Source organism: Haliotis asinina, chromosome 12 (assembly GCF_037392515.1).
Source record: "Haliotis asinina isolate JCU_RB_2024 chromosome 12, JCU_Hal_asi_v2, whole genome shotgun sequence".
NCBI lineage: Eukaryota > Metazoa > Mollusca > Gastropoda > Lepetellida > Haliotidae > Haliotis > Haliotis asinina.
In genome coordinates this window covers 14366193-14387987 of record NC_090291.1, presented here as the reverse complement: position 1 = coordinate 14387987, position 21795 = coordinate 14366193, and the positions used below count along the sequence as shown (strand labels likewise).

Sequence of the window (21795 nt, the reverse complement as noted above, 5' to 3'; positions counted from 1 at the left end):
AATGATTCAGGTTGCTTACTGAACAACGGAGCCATTTGAATGTCTTCTGAATATACTATGTCTTCTCAGTTTCAGTGTATGCTTTATATTGGTTTGTTTCTTCTGTTTAATGTTCAAGGCATGTCATCTGGAAAGTATATTTCATGCATGAGTTCTCTGAAGTCTGTCTACCTACATATGAACGGGTGTGGTATCCCAGAAGGAGACGTTGTCGTCAATTCAAGACACATGAGCAAATGAATGATACTCACAAAATATAAGGAAAACTGCGTCGACGCTGTGTTTCAGATTTTAAGACACTGTACTCCTCACATGGAGAAAGAGTGTCAGTGGAAATAGTTAACACGTCTCCTGCTAGCATATAATGCACAATCAAATCTACACCCGTCACATGCAGATGACACTATAATATAATACTTTTAAGATGATCACAGGTTATAGGTTATGTTTTATTTTGTACAAGGGTTAGATGAAGTATGTTCTAAAAAGGTACAGAAAGTTTTTCTATTGGTTTGTTTGTTGTCTTTGACCCCCAGTGCCTTTCCGAAAACAATGCACCTTGGCACGCCTCTCGATGAGACAAGCAGGGTAACAATGAAAGACGAACGTAGTATGTGCTCTTTTGATCACGAACATTTCCAACTAGAACTATTATTGTTTACTAGACAAGCATAGTCAGGGATATATGTAAACACTGAAATTATGTATAATGATCATTTTATTCATTGACACATTGATTAAATATCGTAAAAAGACCAATATCGCTAGCTTATTTTGTCCAGTATAGTTTTGTCTAAGGCAAGCAGCCATTTTGACAAGATCTTTGCCATCTAATGATCACTATATTATTGATCATTGTAGAGTGTTTCAGGAAACTGAATTTTATTTGACGCATGCTTCGTCACGGCTCTTCATCTAATAATTTCACACGAAACTCCAAGGCCGTCCATATTAGAGACGCCATTAACCACACTTCTCTTTGAAAGTAACAACAGAAGTGCACATGTCAACACAAGGCTGGTATGTTTGAAACCATATATTTTTTTTATTTTCACGCATTTCATGGCCACACAAGGTGATGGTGAAACAAACGTATCAGTTATATTTATTGACAAGTCATTCTGTTCATGTATCCAGGCAGACAGCGGAGAGATGCACAGCACGACATGGCAGGCATACCGTTAATCCTGCATTCTTCGTTACGGCGACGACACTGTAAAACATGATATGAATACCTTTACACATCTTCATATCTTGTAGTCTGTGCAGATATCATGATCACTTTGGATCAGGCTCAATGATTATAGCCTAATTGTGAAAACTGTGAATAGAATGTATATGACCGATACCTTTAACAGAAGTACCGTAACGGCATGTACATTATGCATGTATGCATTGCAAGTAATGTAACATTTAAGTGAGGGGTTTTATGGGCACATAGCAAATAAACTGACTGTGAAACATAATATGAATATTTTCTTGAACACATCCACACATCGCATCATCGACAAGCATAGAATCATCTATTGGGGTCATCCTGATCCATGATAAAGGTAGATTACAACAGACTGAAATTACAATATTTGAATACACACATATGATGTCTTTTTTGAAAGTTTCGTAACTTTCGCTGTACATGAATGCCTGTAATTTCACGTTCACATGACCAGCTTGGGAGGTGTGTTATTTAGGATTTAATGGGTACAGGGCGCATGACTTGATTCAGAACTATATGAAGAGATATATTAATACGAATATCCCACAAATACCACTTTTGTCTCTCGTGACACTTGTGAGCAATCAAAAGAAGGATGCAAGAAATATTACGTTCAAATGGACAGATTGAGAGGTGTGTCATTTAGGATTCAGTGGGTACAAAGCGCATGATTTGATTGGAAAACATATAAAGAGAGATATTACTTACGAATATGGATCCAACAAATAGCCATTTTCTCTGTCATGACACTTATGAGCAATGAAAATCTCTGATGTAAGGGTTGGATAGAAGTAGCTAAAAAATGTTCAGCCACGTATTTCTGAAACTTACCCCCATACCACCGCCATCACCACCTCCAATGTTTCTCTGGCATGTTCTGATGTTGCCCATTGCATACTGACATGTCAAGCCATTGCAGCAAGTGTTCCCGTTCATCACATTACATGTTTGTCCCTCGTTCTGACACTGGATCAACAAGAAGGAGTCTGTTGTACACAATATTTTAGACATCTTTCAGCTAGGTATGGTTGCATTACATTACCAACAAATCATCAGTGTTGTGGAACAGCAGAAATTTCTCCGCACAATGACATGGATATTGAACTACGGTTAAAAAGTTATTGTTAAGGTGAAAAGTGGGCATTAGATTTTTTTTTCATGACCAAAACCATGCAAAGGCGTATGAACGAAAGCAAAGTTACCGTTGGATGTTTGGAATGGTATAGCCATACCATACCATCCCATACCAAAACGTAGTCTTGGGATATAGGGTTTGCTATATAATCTGTTTTCCCTTTTGCCTCTAAACATTCCTCAAATTAAAGGGGCTTAGCTCAGATTTGAAATCTCCATATCCACACAGACGCCATTTAATTACATCCGAAAGAAGATTATGACACTTACCCCAAAGGCCAAGGTATGTTGTGCCAAGAGTGACACCACAAAGAACAGAGCAAGACACACTTTGAGCATCATTGTTATGCTTTGGCACACCTGAAGTAAAGTACAATGCAATACAATTTAAATGTGCCAATGAATACGCATTAATGCAAAAAACCCAGTGCAGAATATAATAACTACTCCTACGGTAGCCACGATGGTTCTTTGAAACAACAATGCGACAACGGAACAGTATCTAATTAGCTTTCTAAGAAGTTACCATTCATTACTGAATGAGTCCTGTGCTGGCATATCAAGTATGCAAACATGTTAACGTAACAATAATATACAAAAAGTCATGCATTTTTCAACACATTTCGACCACTGAAGAACTATGTCTCCCTAAACCTTCCTTGAATCACCCTGTTAAGGTAATATAAATAAAAGTAGAGTGTCACAAAAGGAGGTAAAGCTAGCTAGTATTATATTTTCAAAGTGGAAAACTATTTTAGACAAAACAATCTGCAGATAATGGTTGATTGGATGGTCTTTACTATACTCTTTCCCTTGCATTTAGTAAAAGTAGCAACCGAACATCTACAAACATTTTTGTTGGCAGTGTGATATAATGTATGATGGCAGACACGTTTAGCTTTCGAGTGTTAATCTTACATACCTGTTGAACTGTAGGCTCAAACTGAGAATGTACAGTGCCTAACACGTACCTGTATTTATACCCATTTTCCAAGCTGCATACGAACTGATGAACAGATGATATGTCACATTTTGTGTCAGCGATCAGGTAGATCAGTTAATGATCTGACAGCAGCATGCGACGTTCCTCTGATCGGCTGTAGATCTTGACAAGTTATCATGATCCGCATGACACATGTATCATTGACGGTTCATCGAACTTGGAAGTGGAAGAATGTTCTGACAGCAAACTGTTTGGTAGAAGCTGTTTTTTTTTCAACAAATAAGTATAGTATCGGGGACGGCAAAACGTGTTTCTCGTGTGAAGACGTTTAACTCATAATGAATAATCTCATAATAAATTTCAACAGACATCCTCTCCACTGCGTTTTTGGTTCGAGTAGACAATACCTTGTAAAACTACTTTTAAAATTAAACACCATGGCGAATGTGTGATGACAGCACGTATAGGTCAAACATCCGTCATGATTCCTCTGTTGAGCTTTCCCAAGATAAATAAAACATTTTGTGAAAGACATTTAGGTTTTCCTTAGATGATGTTGTTATCTTAAAATATACAATATATGACGCTGTGACCATGAAACAAAACAGAGCTTCCGAACGTATCGGGCTTACTTCTCAATATATTGCAGCCTTTCACACTCTCATTCTTTATTCTTGAGATTTACATTATTATTTTTTGCTTATGCGTGTATTTATCAGCTAAATATTATGAGAACATACACCATAATTGTTTAAATCAAGCATAAAACTGTTACATGCTGATGTCATTCACATTCGTTATTACGCATTCGCCCAGCACGACATTTAATTGTCCTCAGCTGTTTCAACGTTCAGAGCATGACATGACGAGATAATCCTAATGGTGTAGGTAAAGATACCCTTTAATGATCGACATTCATCTATGTGCAGGATAGTCAGACAGTATCGGAAAAGATGACTGACAGACAATTATGGGGTGCAAGATTGCATGTGATGTATCATGCGCAAATGACACCTCCCAGTGGTATAAATACGCCAACTAAGTCAAATAAGTATCTTCATTTCAGGTGATCAGCAGCACAGGTAAATCCTTGTATGTTAAATATCAAATGCAAGTCGGTTACAGAAATGTTTTCTATTTCCACCAGACTTAGATATTTTTATTCCTTGGGACAAGACATCGCCAAACATTCTCTAATGTGATGACGTTTGTTTTTGTTCCTTTGAATTTAACATCATAATCAATATTAACAGTTAACCATATTGTACGCATAAATCCAAGTCCACGAATACAAAGTAATATGTTTGAGGTTTATATGAAATGCTTAGTTACCTTATGTTCAAACCAAGGCTAACGTACATGACTTTCCTTTTCAGTATTTCTCTATCACAATGCTGTCCAAGGTGTGCATTGCTCTAATCCTCGTAGCATCAGCTCTGATTCAAGATTCCCATGGCTTTGTGAGTTCTAAATCCCGCGACACTTGTCATTAACTTTCAGATTACAGACCAAAACCCCAAAGTGCTGCGACTGCCATAGGTGTATGTTAATGTATGTAAGTTACGGGTGCCTTAGCGCGTTGAACATTCATTCATTCATTCATTCATGCATTCATTCATTCATGAATTCATTCATTCGTTTAACTATATTCACTCCATCTATATTGTAGAAGGATGGTGTACCTATAGCACATGGTTTCACAACTACATGAATACTTCAAACTTTGAATGTATTTCTGTATTCCATTTTGTATTGGTAATATCATCAGATACACTCAAAAACAGGCTTACTTTGTGTCCAAACGTTTTATCTTACACGTTATCCTGTTTGACATTTACATAATACAGTTATCGAATACCTTGCTTTTATTCTTCTAACGAAGTAGTAAGTGTGTATTCTGGTTCAGAAACGTTGTGTTCCTCACAACACAGACGATCACATCCATATGTATATTCTTGCTGATGCTTTTCATGCCTCAAAGTAAAAGTTATTTTGTTTTCCAGTGCAAGACTGAGGGACAAATGTGCAATGTGATGAACGGTGAAACCTGCTGTAATGGCCTGATGTGTGAGTCTGGGATAGGAAACACAAGAATCTGCAAGAAAAACATCGGCAGTGGCCCTGGGGTAAATTAATAAATAGAACCTAAAGGGTAGAGTTCGGCCATGATTATATTCTTCTTTCGCGAGTTGTGAAAAAAGTGATGTATGTTATTCCTGCATGACACTTTCCACCTCGTTGTAATATAAAGAATATGTCTTGACTATTATTACCCTTAAGATAAATTTGTCGAATTCTGATTGGTTAACAGCCAAAGCCTACAAAACCTTGTAGGCTGATTTGCCAGGGTGTTCGAGCCGTACAACCTTGCAAACGTGTGAATGTATATATTTGCTTCTGTGCCGCAAAAACATTCACATGACACATTTACACATGTATTAACAGCTACACATGTAAGTACACACAAGGGCTTTAGCTCACCAGCTTGTCCTATGCTTACAGTGAGATACACAGAACGTAAGATTCTATTAAATATAAAGCCAGATAATATTATATTTTAATGCATTGAAGCACATCCTTTTTTTGTACATTTGGTTTCTGAATCATAGCCCGCAAATCTTATGTAGCACCTTCTTCTTATGTCAAACCTTGGTCCCCTCACCAAACCCCTCAAAGAAGTTGATGACACAAGTTAATAACATTTCGTTTGTGTTCTTAACATTGTCATTGTATTAGGTTTATTTCATTTTTTTTCATTTTGACAGGATTAGTTGATGGTGCACTTATGATGTTATTTCCATTTCACAGTGTCGTCTCCGGAATGAGGAATGCAAAATCAATGGCATCGACGCCATGAAATGCTGTGGCTCGCTCCGCTGCATGCCTGGAATAATGAACAAGATGATTTGTCAGTAGATGACATCTGATGATTAATCTTGCATTTTGAACAACGGAGTCATATCATTTGTCATTTAAATATCCTCTGAATAAAACCATGACGTCTCACGTCTGTGTTCTTTATATTTTATCATACTTTGTCCTACGTTTTCGAAAGAGATATATAAAGTCATGACATGACATATTTCATGACATTCTCTGAACATTCCTCTGTTTACATACTGTGTAAGAGTTTGTGCTAAACTTGATGGAACATGAAAAAAAATGAACGACCCAGTTTGAGCATCATTGTTGTGCCTGGGTAGGCCTGAAACATTAATGCAATGCACTTGAAGTTTTATTACGTCTCAATAGTATGAACCTGCGTAAAATCCTAATGTCGTCAGACGAAAGATGTGTAACTGAGCGGGATGTAGTTGACCCAGTTTTCTAATACGCTGCAATTCGTTGTGGAGATTTATGTGTCTTCGTTCTACTACAGAATGTTATTATACCGTGCCAAACCATTGATTTGAACTAGTTTGTCAGCACAATGTCCTTGGGATTCATCAAAGTAACAGTCAAGCTATTTTTCTTCTGAAGGTTAATATAGTGACTGTACAGTGCCATGTAAGTTCGTGCATTGTACACATTCAAATGTACACTTCAAAGCCTTTTGAGCATTATTATTGAACTTGATCTTGGAATGATCATATCAGATGCTACATGATGTCAGTCCAACCACGATGATATGTATCAACCTGAGGGTAATAGGATGACAACGATGGCACAAATTCAAACGTATCTTGTGTCGTTTAATCTACACATTGGGTCATTCCAGAGAAGAAAATGAAGACGAATATGACTGCATGATCTGCTTATCGACAAAAATCGAACATACAATCCTTATTTGAGGACGTTTTTCCCCTCATATATACCTATGAATGTTTCGCGGAGGACAATGCAAAGTTGATATTTTAAAAGTGAATAACCCCTACATTACAAAAGGAGGAAATATACTGCTGAATCATTACAAGTATACGACCATGTTTCGAACAAATGTCAGCTCAATGGGAAAGTTGTACAAGAGAAAATGCCTAACATTGCTCTCTTTTCGCTTTTACGTAGAGTGTGTCCAGGTATTAAGTTCTTCAACTATCAAGTCTGCCACATACATGAACACGACGACAAAAGAAGACAAAATAACATCATTTCTCTTGACAGTCCTGCTCTCTGCATACTTATCACTATTCCTTATCCGGGACAATAGCATTTGACATGGTTTTTCTTTCAGTATGTCACTGGCACTGAAAATTTCAAGAGATGTATATACATGGTGTACATAGGAAATATCATATTAACGATGTTCCACGAGTTCCACGAGGTGATTTCTTATACCTTTTGTCACAGCTAATCATTAACCGTAACAACCTGAAAATAACGTAGGTTTGCTCACGATGGCATACTCGCTTATACATATTATTACACCTGGTGACATACAATGCCCTTGATTTCAAATATATATTTTCAACTGACATTCATCACAGATATTGCGTGGAACAGTTTTTACAGAAAAAGAACATGACATACTTCGTGAAAAACTGACAATTTATCCTGGTCAATATTGGGTTCTTATCATAGATGGTGTTTGAGATTGATGTACCTATATAGTTATTTGCTTCTTCGTTTTCCACCCTTTTTACGCGAATGATTGGTATTTGATCTAGCAATATCACTGCCGGGATAGCGGAAATGGAATCAGGTATTGTACGGATATTCGATTTCCACCCTGTTCGTAACGATACATTGTGTTATCCGGTAGATTAACTTAAGTACATTGTACCTTCGATACCTGTATGAGTACCACAATGAGATTGTATTTCCTAACAGCATGTGATGACTTATTACATGATATTTTCGTGTGTTTAGTTTATGATCTTGCCACACGTAGGGTTGGTTTGTATTACAAATGTTCCAGGCATGACATTTATACACTGTATGAACATTCAGCCATGCGTTGTTCCTTATAACCAACTTGTCATTGTGAACACAGGATTCAGGGACCTCAAAATGGACGTTACATTTTGTTTACCAGAAATCATAAAGAGAAGATTAACCATATAAGATACATTCAGCTGATATCTGGCAAGTTTATTCGAACGGAGAAAAGAGGTCATCGACAAACAAATTACTCACACTTTCAAACGTTGCTGCATGATCAATCATCAGATGTCATCTACTGACACATCATCTTGTTCATTATTCCAGGCATACAGTGCAGTGAGCCACAGCATTTCATGGCGTCAATGCCAGTAATGTTGCATTCTTCATTACGGTGACGACACTGCGAACAAAACACACACAAACAATGAAGTTGTTATAAACACAATGTAGGTCCTATAAACTATTGTGATCAAATTAAAACCACAACATGTACTTGGTGATGGATATAATATAATATGTTAAGTGATGGTTGGGGGGAGACAAATGGCGATATGATTAAGGAATATACTAAAGTGACATTATGTTTACATTCCCATTGCCTGTTTCCCTTTCTATCCATACATAATGTTTCTTTGTAAATTCAGATTTCCTTATTTTTCCAAGCCAACATTGCATATCCTTGCGTAACCGTTATAATACCAGTTATAATTTACATAATATATAATTTACATATGTTACGTTGAATGTACAGTCCAGTTTTGGAAATGCAACAAACTGTGAATCACTTTGCGCATTTGGTCCTCAGTCTTGCACTGGGAGACAAAACACCCTTTGCTCTGAAGAATTAGCAATACCAACAAATACCGAAACAATTTGGGGATATTTGGATGTCATCTTGTTTGTTATGAATGTTACGAGTGTGTATTTTCTGTATATTTTGTTACTAATTAAGTGATAATTACCATTGGGTCAAAACATTTCGTGTTTTGAATAATAATTATGATGGGTCACATTTCGTTTCAATAGATGGTCAACACTTTTAGCATTCTGGTTTTCCGGAATTTATCTGCTCCTAGTTTTCTATGTGTTTACATCCGGGAGACTTAATCAAGGGCATTCCACAGCGTTGACGATATTCTTTTGTGCCCGAACTTTCTGCAAATGGTTAAATATATATAAATAGGCTGGATGCCTTGTTGCGGTACCGACATTTTCTGGAGTGATACCATCTGCATCCGTCAAAGCCTGAATCTACATTAACTGATGTCAGACCGAACGCTGTGTTTACATTCTGCATAGTTGAATTCTCTCTCACACCAAGACTTTGGTGAGTTTGCTAGTATATTATGTTTTGTCTCACTTATATTGTATTTGAAATCTGTATTGTGAAATTGACTTGTGACTTTGTATACCTTGCTCTCATTGCATAATAATACAATTTGGACGTTTATGACTTGTCTTTGTTCTGTTTTGCTGGTTCACGGGGGATTTCTTACATTGTTTGTCACGGTAAATTCTTAACCGTAACATGAATAACACGTACATATCATTACACTTTCGCCAGGTGAATGAAGTGACTTCATTTGTATTAACGCCCAAAGACGATACATTTGCATACTATTTCTTTCTAGCAACTCAGCTGTACATGACAAAAAGTACATGTAAGCATTTAACTTTTAAATACTAAACACTGAATATTTGCATCAGACCGAAGTAATAACTTTCCTCGTCTCCATAATGCTGAAAAATTGCCGATGTGATGTTAAAAATATATAACTCTAAAGTGAACCAATATTTCAGGGTAAGAACCAGTCAACGACAATGAATACCATGAACAGCGGCTTCTTCCTTCTTCTGGTAGCTGTTGCCATCGCGCAACAATAACCATATTTAATTGGTCTTGTGAGTATATTTGTCACTTCCTGTTAAATGATATACAGTTTCTTGAAAGGGCAAATGCTGTCAGAAACAAATGGCGTCCAGAAACAAGCGGAAAACGTATGAAAAGTGCACGATCCAGAGGGCGTGGTGGGACGGGAAATGCGATCCCCAATTTTGTCCTGAAAGTTTATTAAATGACCCGTAGAAACGAAGAAATCTGAGGTAGAATTAGACTGGCCATGCTCGCTGACTCTTTGACAGTTATCATCACATTCAATCGTATCGATACTCATGCTGTTGATTACTGGATTGTCTGGTCTTAATCGAATATGTGTAGACAGTCGCCATATAGCAGGAATATTGTTGAGTGTGGCGCTAAATAACAAGGAAGCCGCCGTTCCACCTCTTCTGTCTCATTATGCAGACAAATCACAAACTGCTCAAATACTTGTGGCGTCAGGCTCTCACTCACTCACTCACTACCCATTATGAAACTGCAGGCTGCAACTGTTGTTTTACATACTGGGTTCACATGATGGTGATTCATGGCCTGGACCCGTGTTAGATCCGGGTTAGAACTGATCATCAATGAAACAAGGCTTGCCGTAAGATGCGACTAACGGAATCAGGTTGCCAGACGCGCCGACTTGGTTGACACATGCCACCGTATCCAAATTACGTAGTTCAATGCTCATGCTGTTGATCACTGGACTGACTTGTCCAGACTTGATTATTTACATATTGCCGCCATATAGGTGAAACATTGCTGGGTGGGGCGTGTAATCAAACTCACTCACTCAGTTCCTGTTTTGAATGATTCTTGACTCTCCTTTGCATGACAACATGCCGTGGTTGCAATGTAGAGATGAGCTACCAATAGGTTTACTGTGTGTGAGTGAGTGATTTCAAATTTAAGGTACTCAAATTTAAGGTACTGGATTATCACAGACACGCCAAATCTAACTTGTACCTATGTCTGAACAATGTCATAACATTAGGACAATACAATTTAAAAAAAGCGTTATAGACAACCGAAAGTAGTTAACCATACTAGGGACAATGGTGACTTTCTGTTTTTGCTACCTGCATGGACCCTAGCTGCCAGTAAATGGACCAGTGATCTGTTTGAGATTCTGATGAGATCACATAGCAATGTGCTTGCAATTCAGATCAAGAACATGTGGCAGAGATGTGAGATCGGGAACTCTAATGGTTGTTGTGCTGGCCTCTCGTGTCAAACAGGTAATGGAGTGGCGAGATGCAAGAGAAACTGGGACAACGGTGGAGTCAGTACACAACGGAAACTTATCCAGAGGGAAAATATTATAATCGGCATCACACTTTATTATTCATACATGTATATCTGGACTATCATAATATCATTCAGTGCCATTATTGGGAAAGTAGAACATGTGGCGTTCGTGGTTATCCTTAATCAAGTGCAGGATACGTGCTAACGTTCCGTATATAAATCTTAACATAGCATGCACGTTCTCTGTACGGATGGAATATGTTGCAGTGAAATGCGACTAAACACAACTTTTAAGTTTGAGGCACCAAAGCAACGTGTAAATACATGCCTGTTTGTGCGTTGGTTTTTCAGTGATAGCAATGAGGCAAGATAACATCAAGTAACACTATCCTTGACATCTGATATCTACATTCGATCATTTAACACTTATCGTCATCTTTACTGGTGATCCATCACAGTGTAATAGGTAATCCACTAAATATGAGTTTTACAGGTCCTACCCACTGCCACAACAGACACCTAGGTCAGAAAGATTCTGTGCATTGACTGGCGCCAAGAGACTAGCTTTTGCTTCTCCACACTAGAAGTTGACAAAACATGTTATATTTTTTTCCAAAATGGTGAATGTCATTAAAGACGGAATGTGATGGAGTCATCAACCCAACAGATTTCATAGAAGCATTCCCTCATGTGATTAATATTAAAACATTAACTGGATCTTTTCGGGGGTGCAGAGAAATGGACAGCCATGTGTTCGAGAAGCATTTTCACAAGTGCCGAGTAAGTAATAATTATTGATTCAGTAACGTGTGCTGTGCTGCCACCATCCTTTCTCGCGTACCCGGTTGTCCCTGTGTACTCCTGTCTCGTAACAGGTAGTGAACTGTGTGGGTATTTGAATGATTGTGTGTTACACAACGTGTCAGTTTCTTTGGTTTAGATTCTTCAAAATCCTTACAGAGTTGGTCTGATGTTTCGATCATGATCCGCGTCTCACTGATTATCATTATGTTCATTAGGTTTCTTATTCATGGGGCCACTTTGGACTGAAACGGTTTGAAGTCATCAAAAGGAGCAGTGATTAGATTCTGTTATATACGTACCTACGGCCTTTCATGCAATAAAATAATGAATTGAATCTATCAATATATTCATTCTCGTGTTCCTTTGCTTTAAGACGCTTAGACAGGTTGGATACTGTGGTTTGAAATTGTGCGCATAACGGATCCGACGGGATGTGACCGTAGGAGCGCGTGTTTATGTTACATAGTTATTTCCCTTTAACGGACTTCTAATCATACTTCATAATATTTTTGGCAAGAGTTATCCCCTTTATCAAGTTTCATTTGGGTATGCCGTTTTAATTGTAACTACCCTCTGATAAAACCCATTTTTGTTTGTTTCTTAATATAAATATAGTGCAAATTTACTATGAAAATTATCTTATAGAAACACTGTGCTATTATAAACATATGTTTGCCACTGATAAATTGATTTTCGTTTTCTGTTTCATTTCAAAATTGAATACATGAATATCGAATAAAAAAGTCAACGTTTTACAGACAGTGCAACAAAGGGGCGCAACGTGTCAAACAAATGCCTCTGTGACTTGTCATGTTTAGTACATAATTAGATTCGGGAGATATTTTGCGCAAAATGATACCAAATACATTAATTTCATGACATTTAGTATAAATGTGTATTGGAGAGGGGAATCGGTAATCAAGCAGTAGCGAAGAGTGGTGCTTTTTCAAAATGTCAGATTTTGCAGCATTACAGCAAAGTAGTTTCTGGACGTCTCGTGAAATGATTTGTTTCTGTGTCCTTTTTGCTAAATCGTTTCGTCCTCTATCATTTTCAACATTGAAGCGCCAGATTTATGGCTTTTGGTTAATTATACACGATTACTACACAAAGTGCTGACATCAGCGTCTCGTGGAGTATTTTTCTTATGATAAAGTGCTTCTTTTGTACTTCATCCCCACACTTAGCTGAGGAAGAGCAAAAGCAAAGACACGCATCCACAATGCTAGGCATATTGCTCTTGGTTGTGTCTGCATCGGCATACAGTTCCTCAATGAAGAGGTATGGCTTGAAGCATTCAACCATGATGATTTCGACGGAAATGCTCAGTCAGACCGCTTGGTCTGTAGATGATGGTAGACCGGGCCTTTTGAGGTGCATTATCCGGTGCCTGGATGAGGAGGTTTGTGTGATGGTGCTGAAAGACTCAATGTCGCACAAATGTTCATGGCTAACAGCACCACTTCTGTCACCTGAAGGATCAGCTAACACCACATCCAATATTTATACTGTTCGTAGACAAGTGATGAAGCAAGGTAAGGTTTCGATCTTGTAAGTTGTAATTTCTTCATCTGAACTATATGTATACGCGTGAGCTTTAATAAAACAAAATTCGATATATTAATATTGACATATTAACATTATTCTACAAATGGGTGACGAAGGATGGTTATCAGTATGTGGCACGATGGCGGTATCCCGAATTGACCATTGAGTACACCTTGTACTTCCATCAGAACCGGTTCTCAGCCACATGTTGGATGAATGTCAATATGACTCTTACCTTTTCTGTTACCAAATCACGTGAACGTCATCCATAAGTGTGTGCACAAAATTTTACTAGTCCTAGATTATCACGACAGGATGTATGCAGATCGATCAGGTACCAAGCCTTTGAAGTGTAGTATTAAATAGACAACCAATACATCATGTTACAAGCCCAAGCTCCCTTACCAGCAGTTACGACATGCCTACCTTCCTATATTTTCACATCAGCGAGACTTTTAGCCAATCAGCATACATTTATCTGTTCTGAACTAGGTATTTAAGAGGATACACATCTCATTCATATTTCGTAGATAGACACATGTAACCTGTCCCCTTTCATCGCTGCCCAGTTGGGTGCACAGTGGGGGGTAAAACCAATATCCCTCCAAACACTTCCACCAAAAATTATGAAAAATTATTTTAGGATGCACTTCGGCTACTTTGATTGCTATTGTAGTCATTTCTACCTGTGTAACATTTGCTGTGAATATATGTCCTTTGCCCTATAGTTTTTCAGGATTCATTAAACACCTCATGCAATCCTGGCGCCAGATGTGAAAATGACGCACTGTGTTACAAAGGCAGGTGCCTCTGTCCACCAAACCAATATTATTCTGCATCAGCTGCGGGATGCCGAAAATGTACGTTACCTGTTTGCCAATGTCTGGTGAGAGCTCAATCTGCAGAATCTCGTGGCAGTGAATTATATCTTTTTCGATAAGCGAGTACAGTCTAATCATATCTGTGAAGACCCGAGCTAGAATTGATCTTCCGCACCTCCTGTTTTTTCGTAAGAGGGGACTAATAGGATGTTAGCTGACCTTTGGCTTATGTCATTCTATTCCAACCAGTGGAATCACGCTGTTGATCACTTGATTGTCTGGATCAGATTTGCAATGTTACAAACCGCTCACATAATATAGTTAATGTTACTGAGTAAAATATTTGAAATATTTACTTTCAGGCACGCTAATAACTTGCATTTGTGTTTTGTTCTGAAAGTCAACGTATAGCGTACCTGGCGAAACTCAAGACAAATAACTGGACCGGGTCGACAGGCTCACTTACTTGATAGAAAAATGTCATCTTATCCAAATTACAACTGATGCTGTTGATTACTGGACTATCTGGTCCAGACGCTACTATGTACATCCCGCCACCATATAAATGTAACATTGCCGAGTGTGGCTTAAAACTAAACTTTCATGAATCTTGCCAATCAAATTTGGCTCCAAGCATGGTCAGATTATTAGGGTTTTTTTCAGAATCAGGGACCGTGTCCACAAAGTGTTAGTACCATCACGTCATTCGTAAGCCAGAGATTTAATATAGTCTCACTATAGGTTGTACCACTACGAAGGCTTTGCGGGCCGGGAGTCCGATTCCCTTACCGACCAACCCCAAGCGAGACCAAGATTATCATGACTGTTTCCTTACGGAACAACCCCAAACGATGCCCAGATTGTCATGACTGTTCCCTTACGGAGCAACCCCAAACGAGGCCCAGATTATCATGACTGTTCCCTTACGGAACAACCCCAAGCGAGACCCAGATTATCATGACTGTTCCCTTAGGACCAACTCCAAGCGAGACCCAGATTATCATGACTGTTCCCTTACGGAACAACCCCAAGCGAGACCCAGATTATCATGACTGTTCCTTTACGGAGCAACCCCATGTGAAACCCAGCTTATCGTGGCTGTTCCCTTACGGAACAATCCGGTAATCACTCGTCTATTAGATTAAGGAGATAGACACATTCTGCCATGCTGTTTAATTTCTGACTCCAGGTAACCCGAGTGGACGCACATTCAGTCGCTATCCTGGCCTTGGAATAAAAGGATACAACATTGGGTGAGTGGGTACTGATGATATGGAGCATGGATGACTGTATAAAACAGTGTCTTGATGAAACTAAATATCTGTGTAAATCGGCAGAATACGAACACACGGGATTTACTGTACATAAGTGTGCTTTGTCTAACGTGACTTATAATGAAGTCTCAAACGATTTACTGGCAGTGAACTTTGTTGAATGGACGTTCTTGGCACGCAATTGTGAATAGAAATGGGACAGGGATGTTCTTTCTAAATGTATCCTATATAATACCACGTGTCATATCTGTGAGACGTAAGTCTCGAACAGTGGTCGATTACGACATTTCAAAACACATCGCGCAAAATTCAGACTGAGTTGTGTACAGGAAACTGGATTAGAGAGTTTTGATTGTTTTATTTTTAAACTTTGGTTTGAGATGTTCAATTTCTGACGTCAAAAAGATCAGAAAATATCGTGATTAGCCTGTTATATCTAAGAATACTAACTTCAGAGTACATGCAGATTGAAGCATGTGTAACACGTGATGTAGAACAAAACTAATATTCCTATTATAGAATTCGTACTGTCGAGTTTGTCTCCGCTGTCATCAAAGTGTGACTTTTCTACATCACACGTTTTTTCTTCTTGTCCACTAGTGATTAAAAAGAAACATGTAACCCTCACTGCATTAATTATTTGAACATTGAAATCGGTATAACTTGCACATTTTCTTGGAATTACACATCACATAGCCAGTATAAAGCTGGTATCAAGGTCTTATGATTATCATGTGTATAGCTTTGGCTGCATGCAGTGTCCTCACTTAAACGACTTTCAACCTACACAGAGTTAAATTTGAGGCAAATTACTTCCCATGGTTTGATTTTAAGGTTGAGTGAGTTTAATTGTTTGTCGATTTTCTCAATAATCCAGCAACATCACGATAGTGGACACCAGATACCACTGTATCCATGTGAGGAATCGAACCCTCGACGTTGACGTGACGGGCGAGCGCCTTTTAAAAACCACATGGCTACCCCAATATCCCTCGTCTTTGTTGAAATCTCAGTGTTTCAAGATTAAAGACGGTGTCAACACCATATGCAATTGATCCATTTTACCGTGACAGCGTGTGCATTGGGCAACAACAACAAATATAAAACGTTCAAAATAAGCATTTTATGCACACATATCGAAATAGGACACAGGGAATTCAAAGTGTCAGTATGTATCTACTGACAAGTCATTCTGTTCATGTATCCAGGCAGACACCGGAGAGATGCACAGCACGACATGGCAGGCATACCGTTAATCCTGCATTCTTCGTTACGGCGACGGCACTGTAAAACATAATATGAATACCTTTACACATCTTCATATCGTGTAGTCTGCAGAGAACATCTTCACTCGACTCAGAAGACTCGATGATTAGAGCTAATTTTGAAAAATGTGAATAGAAAGCATAATTATGATCTACACCTTTAACATAACTATCGTACCGAAGTGTTCATTATGCATCTATGCATTGCAAGTAATGCAGCATTCAGATAAGGCATGCTGTGAAGGGTTCTGTGGGCACATAGCATACAAACTGACTGTAAAACATAATCGGAATATTTTCTTGAACACATCCACACACCGCATCATCTTCAAGCACAGAGTCATCTCTTGGGATCATCTGGATCCGTGATAAGAGTAGATTACAATAGACTGAAATTACAATATTTAAAAGTATATACGTATGATGACTCTTATACAAGTTTCGTAACTAAGCTGTACGTGTAAGAATATGCAAGTAATTTCGCGTTCAAGTGACCAGTTTGAGGGGCGTGCTTTTTGGGATTCAATGGGTACAAAGGGCATGGTTTGATTGAAAGACTAGTCCACACACCGCATCATCTTCAAGTATAGAGTCATCTCTTGGGATCATCTGGATCCATGACAAAAGTAGATTACAATAGACTGAAATTACAATATTTGAACAGGATGACTTTTATAGAAGTTTCGTAACCTCGCTGTAAGGGTTGGATACGAGTAACTGAAAAAGGTGAACCCACGCATTTATGAATTTAACGTCTAAAGTGTGGCAACTGTTACAGTGTGGTAACTTACCCCCATACCACCGCCAACACCACCTCCAATGTTTCTCTGGCATGTTCTGATGTTGCCCATTGCATACTGACATGTCAAGCCATTGCAGCAAGTGTTCCCGTTCATCACATTACATGTTTGTCCCTCGTTCTGACACTGAATCAACAAGAAGAAGTCTGGTGTAGCCTTCTTATAATTTAGGCAAACAACAATTTAGACTTCTTTAAACAAGGCATAGTTGCATTGTATTACCAACAAAAATCAGTGTTGTGGTAACAACAGGAATTTCTCCGTATAATTACGTGGGTATTGATATACGGTAAACAAGTTATTGTTAAGGTGAAAGAATGCACATTAGATTTTTTTCATGACCAAAATCATGCAAAGACGTATGAACGAAAGCAAAGTTACCGTTGGAGGTTAGGAACAGCATACCATACCATCCCATACCAAAACGTGGTATATTGGGCCCAATGTGATATAATTTGTGTTTCCTTTTGCCATGTCGAAACAAGTCTCAAACTAAAGGCAGCCAGATCAGATTTGAAATCTCCATATTAACACAGACGAAGATTAATTACAAAGAAAAGAAGATTAGGACACTCACCCCAAAGGCCAAGGTGTATTGTGCCGAAAGTGACACCACAAAGAACAAAGCAAGACACACTTTGAGCATCATTGTTAGGCTTGGGCACTCCTGAAATAATATACAATGCAATACAATTTAAATCTTGTAAGTGCCAATGAATATGCAATAATGCAAAACCCCAGTGCAGACTATAGTAAGTACTCCTACAGTAGCTAAAATATAGTTGTCTTACACAACTCTGCGAGAACGGAATGTGTGTGATTTAATGTATGTAATTTAATGTATTTAATGTATGATGGCTGACACGTTTAACTCACTCGAGTGTATCTCACATACCTGTTCAGCTGTAGGATCAAACTGAGAATGTACATTGCCTAGCAAGTACCTCAATTTATACACATTTCCCAAGCTGCGTATGATTTGATGAACAGATGATGTGTCACATTTCGTGTCAGCGATCAGGTGGATCAGTTAATGATCTGACAGCAGCATGCGACGTTTCTCTGATCAGCTGTAGATCTTGATAAGTTATCATGACACACATGACACGTGTGTCAATGATGCTTCATCGAACTTGAAAGTGGAAGAAGAATTGCATGCAAGTGCCTGTTTAATGTTCTGACAGGAAACTAGTATGGTAGCTGGAACGGCAAAATGTGAAATATTTACCCATATTTCACATCTGGAAACCTTTTACTCATAATAAGTAAGCTGCCATGATGTCAGGAAATTTCAATTGACATTCTCTCCACTGTTTTTGTAGCTTGTTCAAGTAGACAATACCTAGTAAGACTACTTCTAATCGAACACCATGGCGAATGTGTGATGACAGCACGTGTAGGTCAAACACAAGATTCCTCTGTTGTGCTTTTCCCAAAGATAAAAAAAAACATTTTGTGAAAGAAATTTAGGTTCTCCTTAGATAGATCTGTTATCTTGAAACACAATATATAACGCTGTATTCATAAAAAGAAAACAGTGCGTCAGAACGTGTCGGGCTCACTTCTCGATATATTGCAGGTTTCCACACTCACTTTCTATTTTCTTGTGATTTTTGCAATATTTAATTAATGTTTTGCTTATGCATGAATTTAGCAGCTAAATATTATCATAACATAATTGTTTAAATCAACCATAAGCTGTTACATGGTGATGTCATTCAAATTCGTTATTATGTATTCGCTCCGAAGATCATGTAATTGTCCTCATCTGTTTCCGCGTTCAGAGCACGACGTGAGAAGATAACCCTAATAGTACAGGTAACGATACCCTTTAAAGATCGACATGCTTCATCTATGTTCAGTGCAGTCACATTGTATCGGAAAAGATGATTGACAGACTATTATTGGATGCAAATTTTAATTTGATGTATCATGTTCAATTGACACCTCTCAGTAGTATGAATTAAATACGCCAACTGAGTCAAATAAGTATTTTCATTCCAGGCTGTCAGCTGCTCGGGTAAATCCTTGTATCTTAAATTTGAAATGCAAGTCGGTTACAGAAATGTTTTCCATATCCAACAGATTTAGATTTATTATTCCATGGGTCAAGGCATTGGGTCAGTGGGTCTTTAAATTTATCATCATAATTAACATTAACAATATGATTCAAGCGCATCATATTTTACACATGTAGTTGTTTGTTATGACTGAAATCCAAGCCTACGAATGCAAAGTAATATATTTGAGGTTCGTATGAAATGCTTATTTAACTTATACTGAAACAAAGGGTAACGTACATGAGCTTCCGTTTCAAGTTTTCTCTATCACAATGCTGTCCAAAGTGTGCATTGCTCTAATCCTCGTAGCATCAGCTCTGATTCAAGATTCCCATGGCTTTGTGAGTTCTAAATCCCGCGATACTTGTCATTAACTTTCAGATTACATAACAAAACCCCGAAGTGCCGCGACTGCTGTAGGTTTCTGTAAATGAATGTTGCCTTAGGGAGTTGAATATCGCCCAGGATCAGTTTAAACATTTTTTTAAAACGGACCTAATGCCTGGTTCGTGTTTATTGCGATTATCATTACGGTAGGGATTGAGGGAACGGGAATTGTAGATTCAGTTCATTTCATTTAAGCCCTGGAGTGGAAGGAAAGCGAGAAGTGATTCCTTTGATAGATGTTTACCACTCGTGTATATGTACAAGTGTGTAGTACTGATAAATCAAGTATTATGTCGGTGTCTCTTGGACTCACACACATGTTTAATGATTATTCCTTAAGGGGTTTCATTCTGCATAGCTTATGTGGCAGGACCATGCATGATCCCTGATAAACGGTGAAACCTGCTGTAATGGCCTCATGTGTGAGTCTGGGATAGGAAACACAAGAATCTGCAAGAAAAACATCGGCAGTGGCCCTGGGGTAGATTAGAAACTACAACCTATGGTGTACAATTTAGCCATGATTAGCTTGTCTTCTTTCGCGTATTGTGAACACGTTGTTGTCTAGTAATTATTCCTGTATGACACTTTCCACCTCATCGTAACAAATTATATGCCTTGACTGGTATTGCACTCACATGTATCTCTAGACCATACTGGCTACCTAGGTACAATTTATCAGATGTTCAGTATTTGTTCACGTTAGTAAATGTTCCGATGTGCAGATATGTCTTCAAGTGTAAATTTTAATATATGATTTTATTTGTGTTCCTGACATCGTCATTGTATGGGTTTTTGTTGTCGTCGTTGTTGTATTTTGTGGTGTTTTTTGTTGGTTGTTTTTTAAAAGGATTGGTTGCTGTTACACCGATGTATATTTCCATTTCACAGTGTCGTCTGCGGAATGAGGAATGCAAAATCAATGGCATCGACGCCATGAAATGCTGTGGCTCGCTCCGCTGCATGCCTGGAATAATGAACAAGATGATGTGTCAGTAGATGTCGTCTACTGATTAATCTTGCACACTGAACAACGGAGTCATATGATTTGTCATTTAATAAAAGTCCTATGAATAAAAGCATGGTGTTTCACGTCTGTGTTCTTTTTATTCTTTCATACTTTGTTTAAGAAAGAGATATATTATGCCCATTTCATGTATGTATTCTCAGAACATTCCTCTGTTTAAATACTGGGCAAGCTTTTTGCTAAACGTGATGCCACAAGAAACAATGAAAGACACAGTCTGAGCATCATTATATACGTGGGTGGACCTGAAACATTAAAGCAATGCATTTTAAGTTTTATTACGTCTCAAGAGTATGGGCAAGTATAAAATCCTAATATCGTCTGACGAAAGAAGTGGTACAAGAAATATATGAATACAAAGCAATAGTCAAGCTATGGTTTTCTGAAGGTTAATATAGTGACTGTACAGTGGCGTGCAACTTCGTCTATTGTATACATTCAATTGTGTAATTCAAAACATTTTGAGTGCTGTTGTTGAACTTGATCTTGGAACCTCAATATCTTTCAACGCGAGGGTAATAGCATGACAACTAAGGCACAGATTCAAACGTAACTTGTGTCG

The 21795-nt window shown here is 38.2% G+C and overlaps 1 protein-coding gene and 1 pseudogene across 1 annotated transcript; one reads left to right on the top strand and one right to left on the bottom strand.

Annotated features, from left to right (window-relative positions):
* Window positions 1-1050: 1050 nt before the first annotated feature.
* On the bottom strand, window positions 1051-18424 carry LOC137258955 (uncharacterized). The gene is made up of 4 exons (XM_067796650.1): window positions 18337-18424; window positions 17751-17885; window positions 2048-2182; window positions 1051-1213 (listed from the first exon to the last, which is right to left on the bottom strand). The coding sequence occupies exons 1-4, from the start codon at window positions 18406-18408 to the stop codon at window positions 1106-1108; spliced, it is 450 nt and encodes a 149-aa protein (XP_067652751.1). The 5' UTR covers window positions 18409-18424; the 3' UTR covers window positions 1051-1105.
* LOC137258954 (uncharacterized) lies at window positions 9936-21225 on the top strand (annotated as a pseudogene).
* Window positions 21226-21795: the final 570 nt, after the last annotated feature.

Coding starts and splice junctions, on each gene's coding strand:
- LOC137258955 (XM_067796650.1), bottom strand. CDS start 18,408: ATGATGCTCAAAGTGTGTCTTGCTTTGTTCTTTGTGGTGTCACTTTCG. Junction 17,886..18,336: donor AATACACCTTGGCCTTTGGG/GTGAGTGTCCTA, acceptor TTGTTGATTCAG/TGTCAGAACGAGGGACAAAC. Junction 1,214..2,047: donor GTGATGGCGGTGGTATGGGG/GTAAGTTTCAGA, acceptor CATGTTTTACAG/TGTCGTCGCCGTAACGAAGA.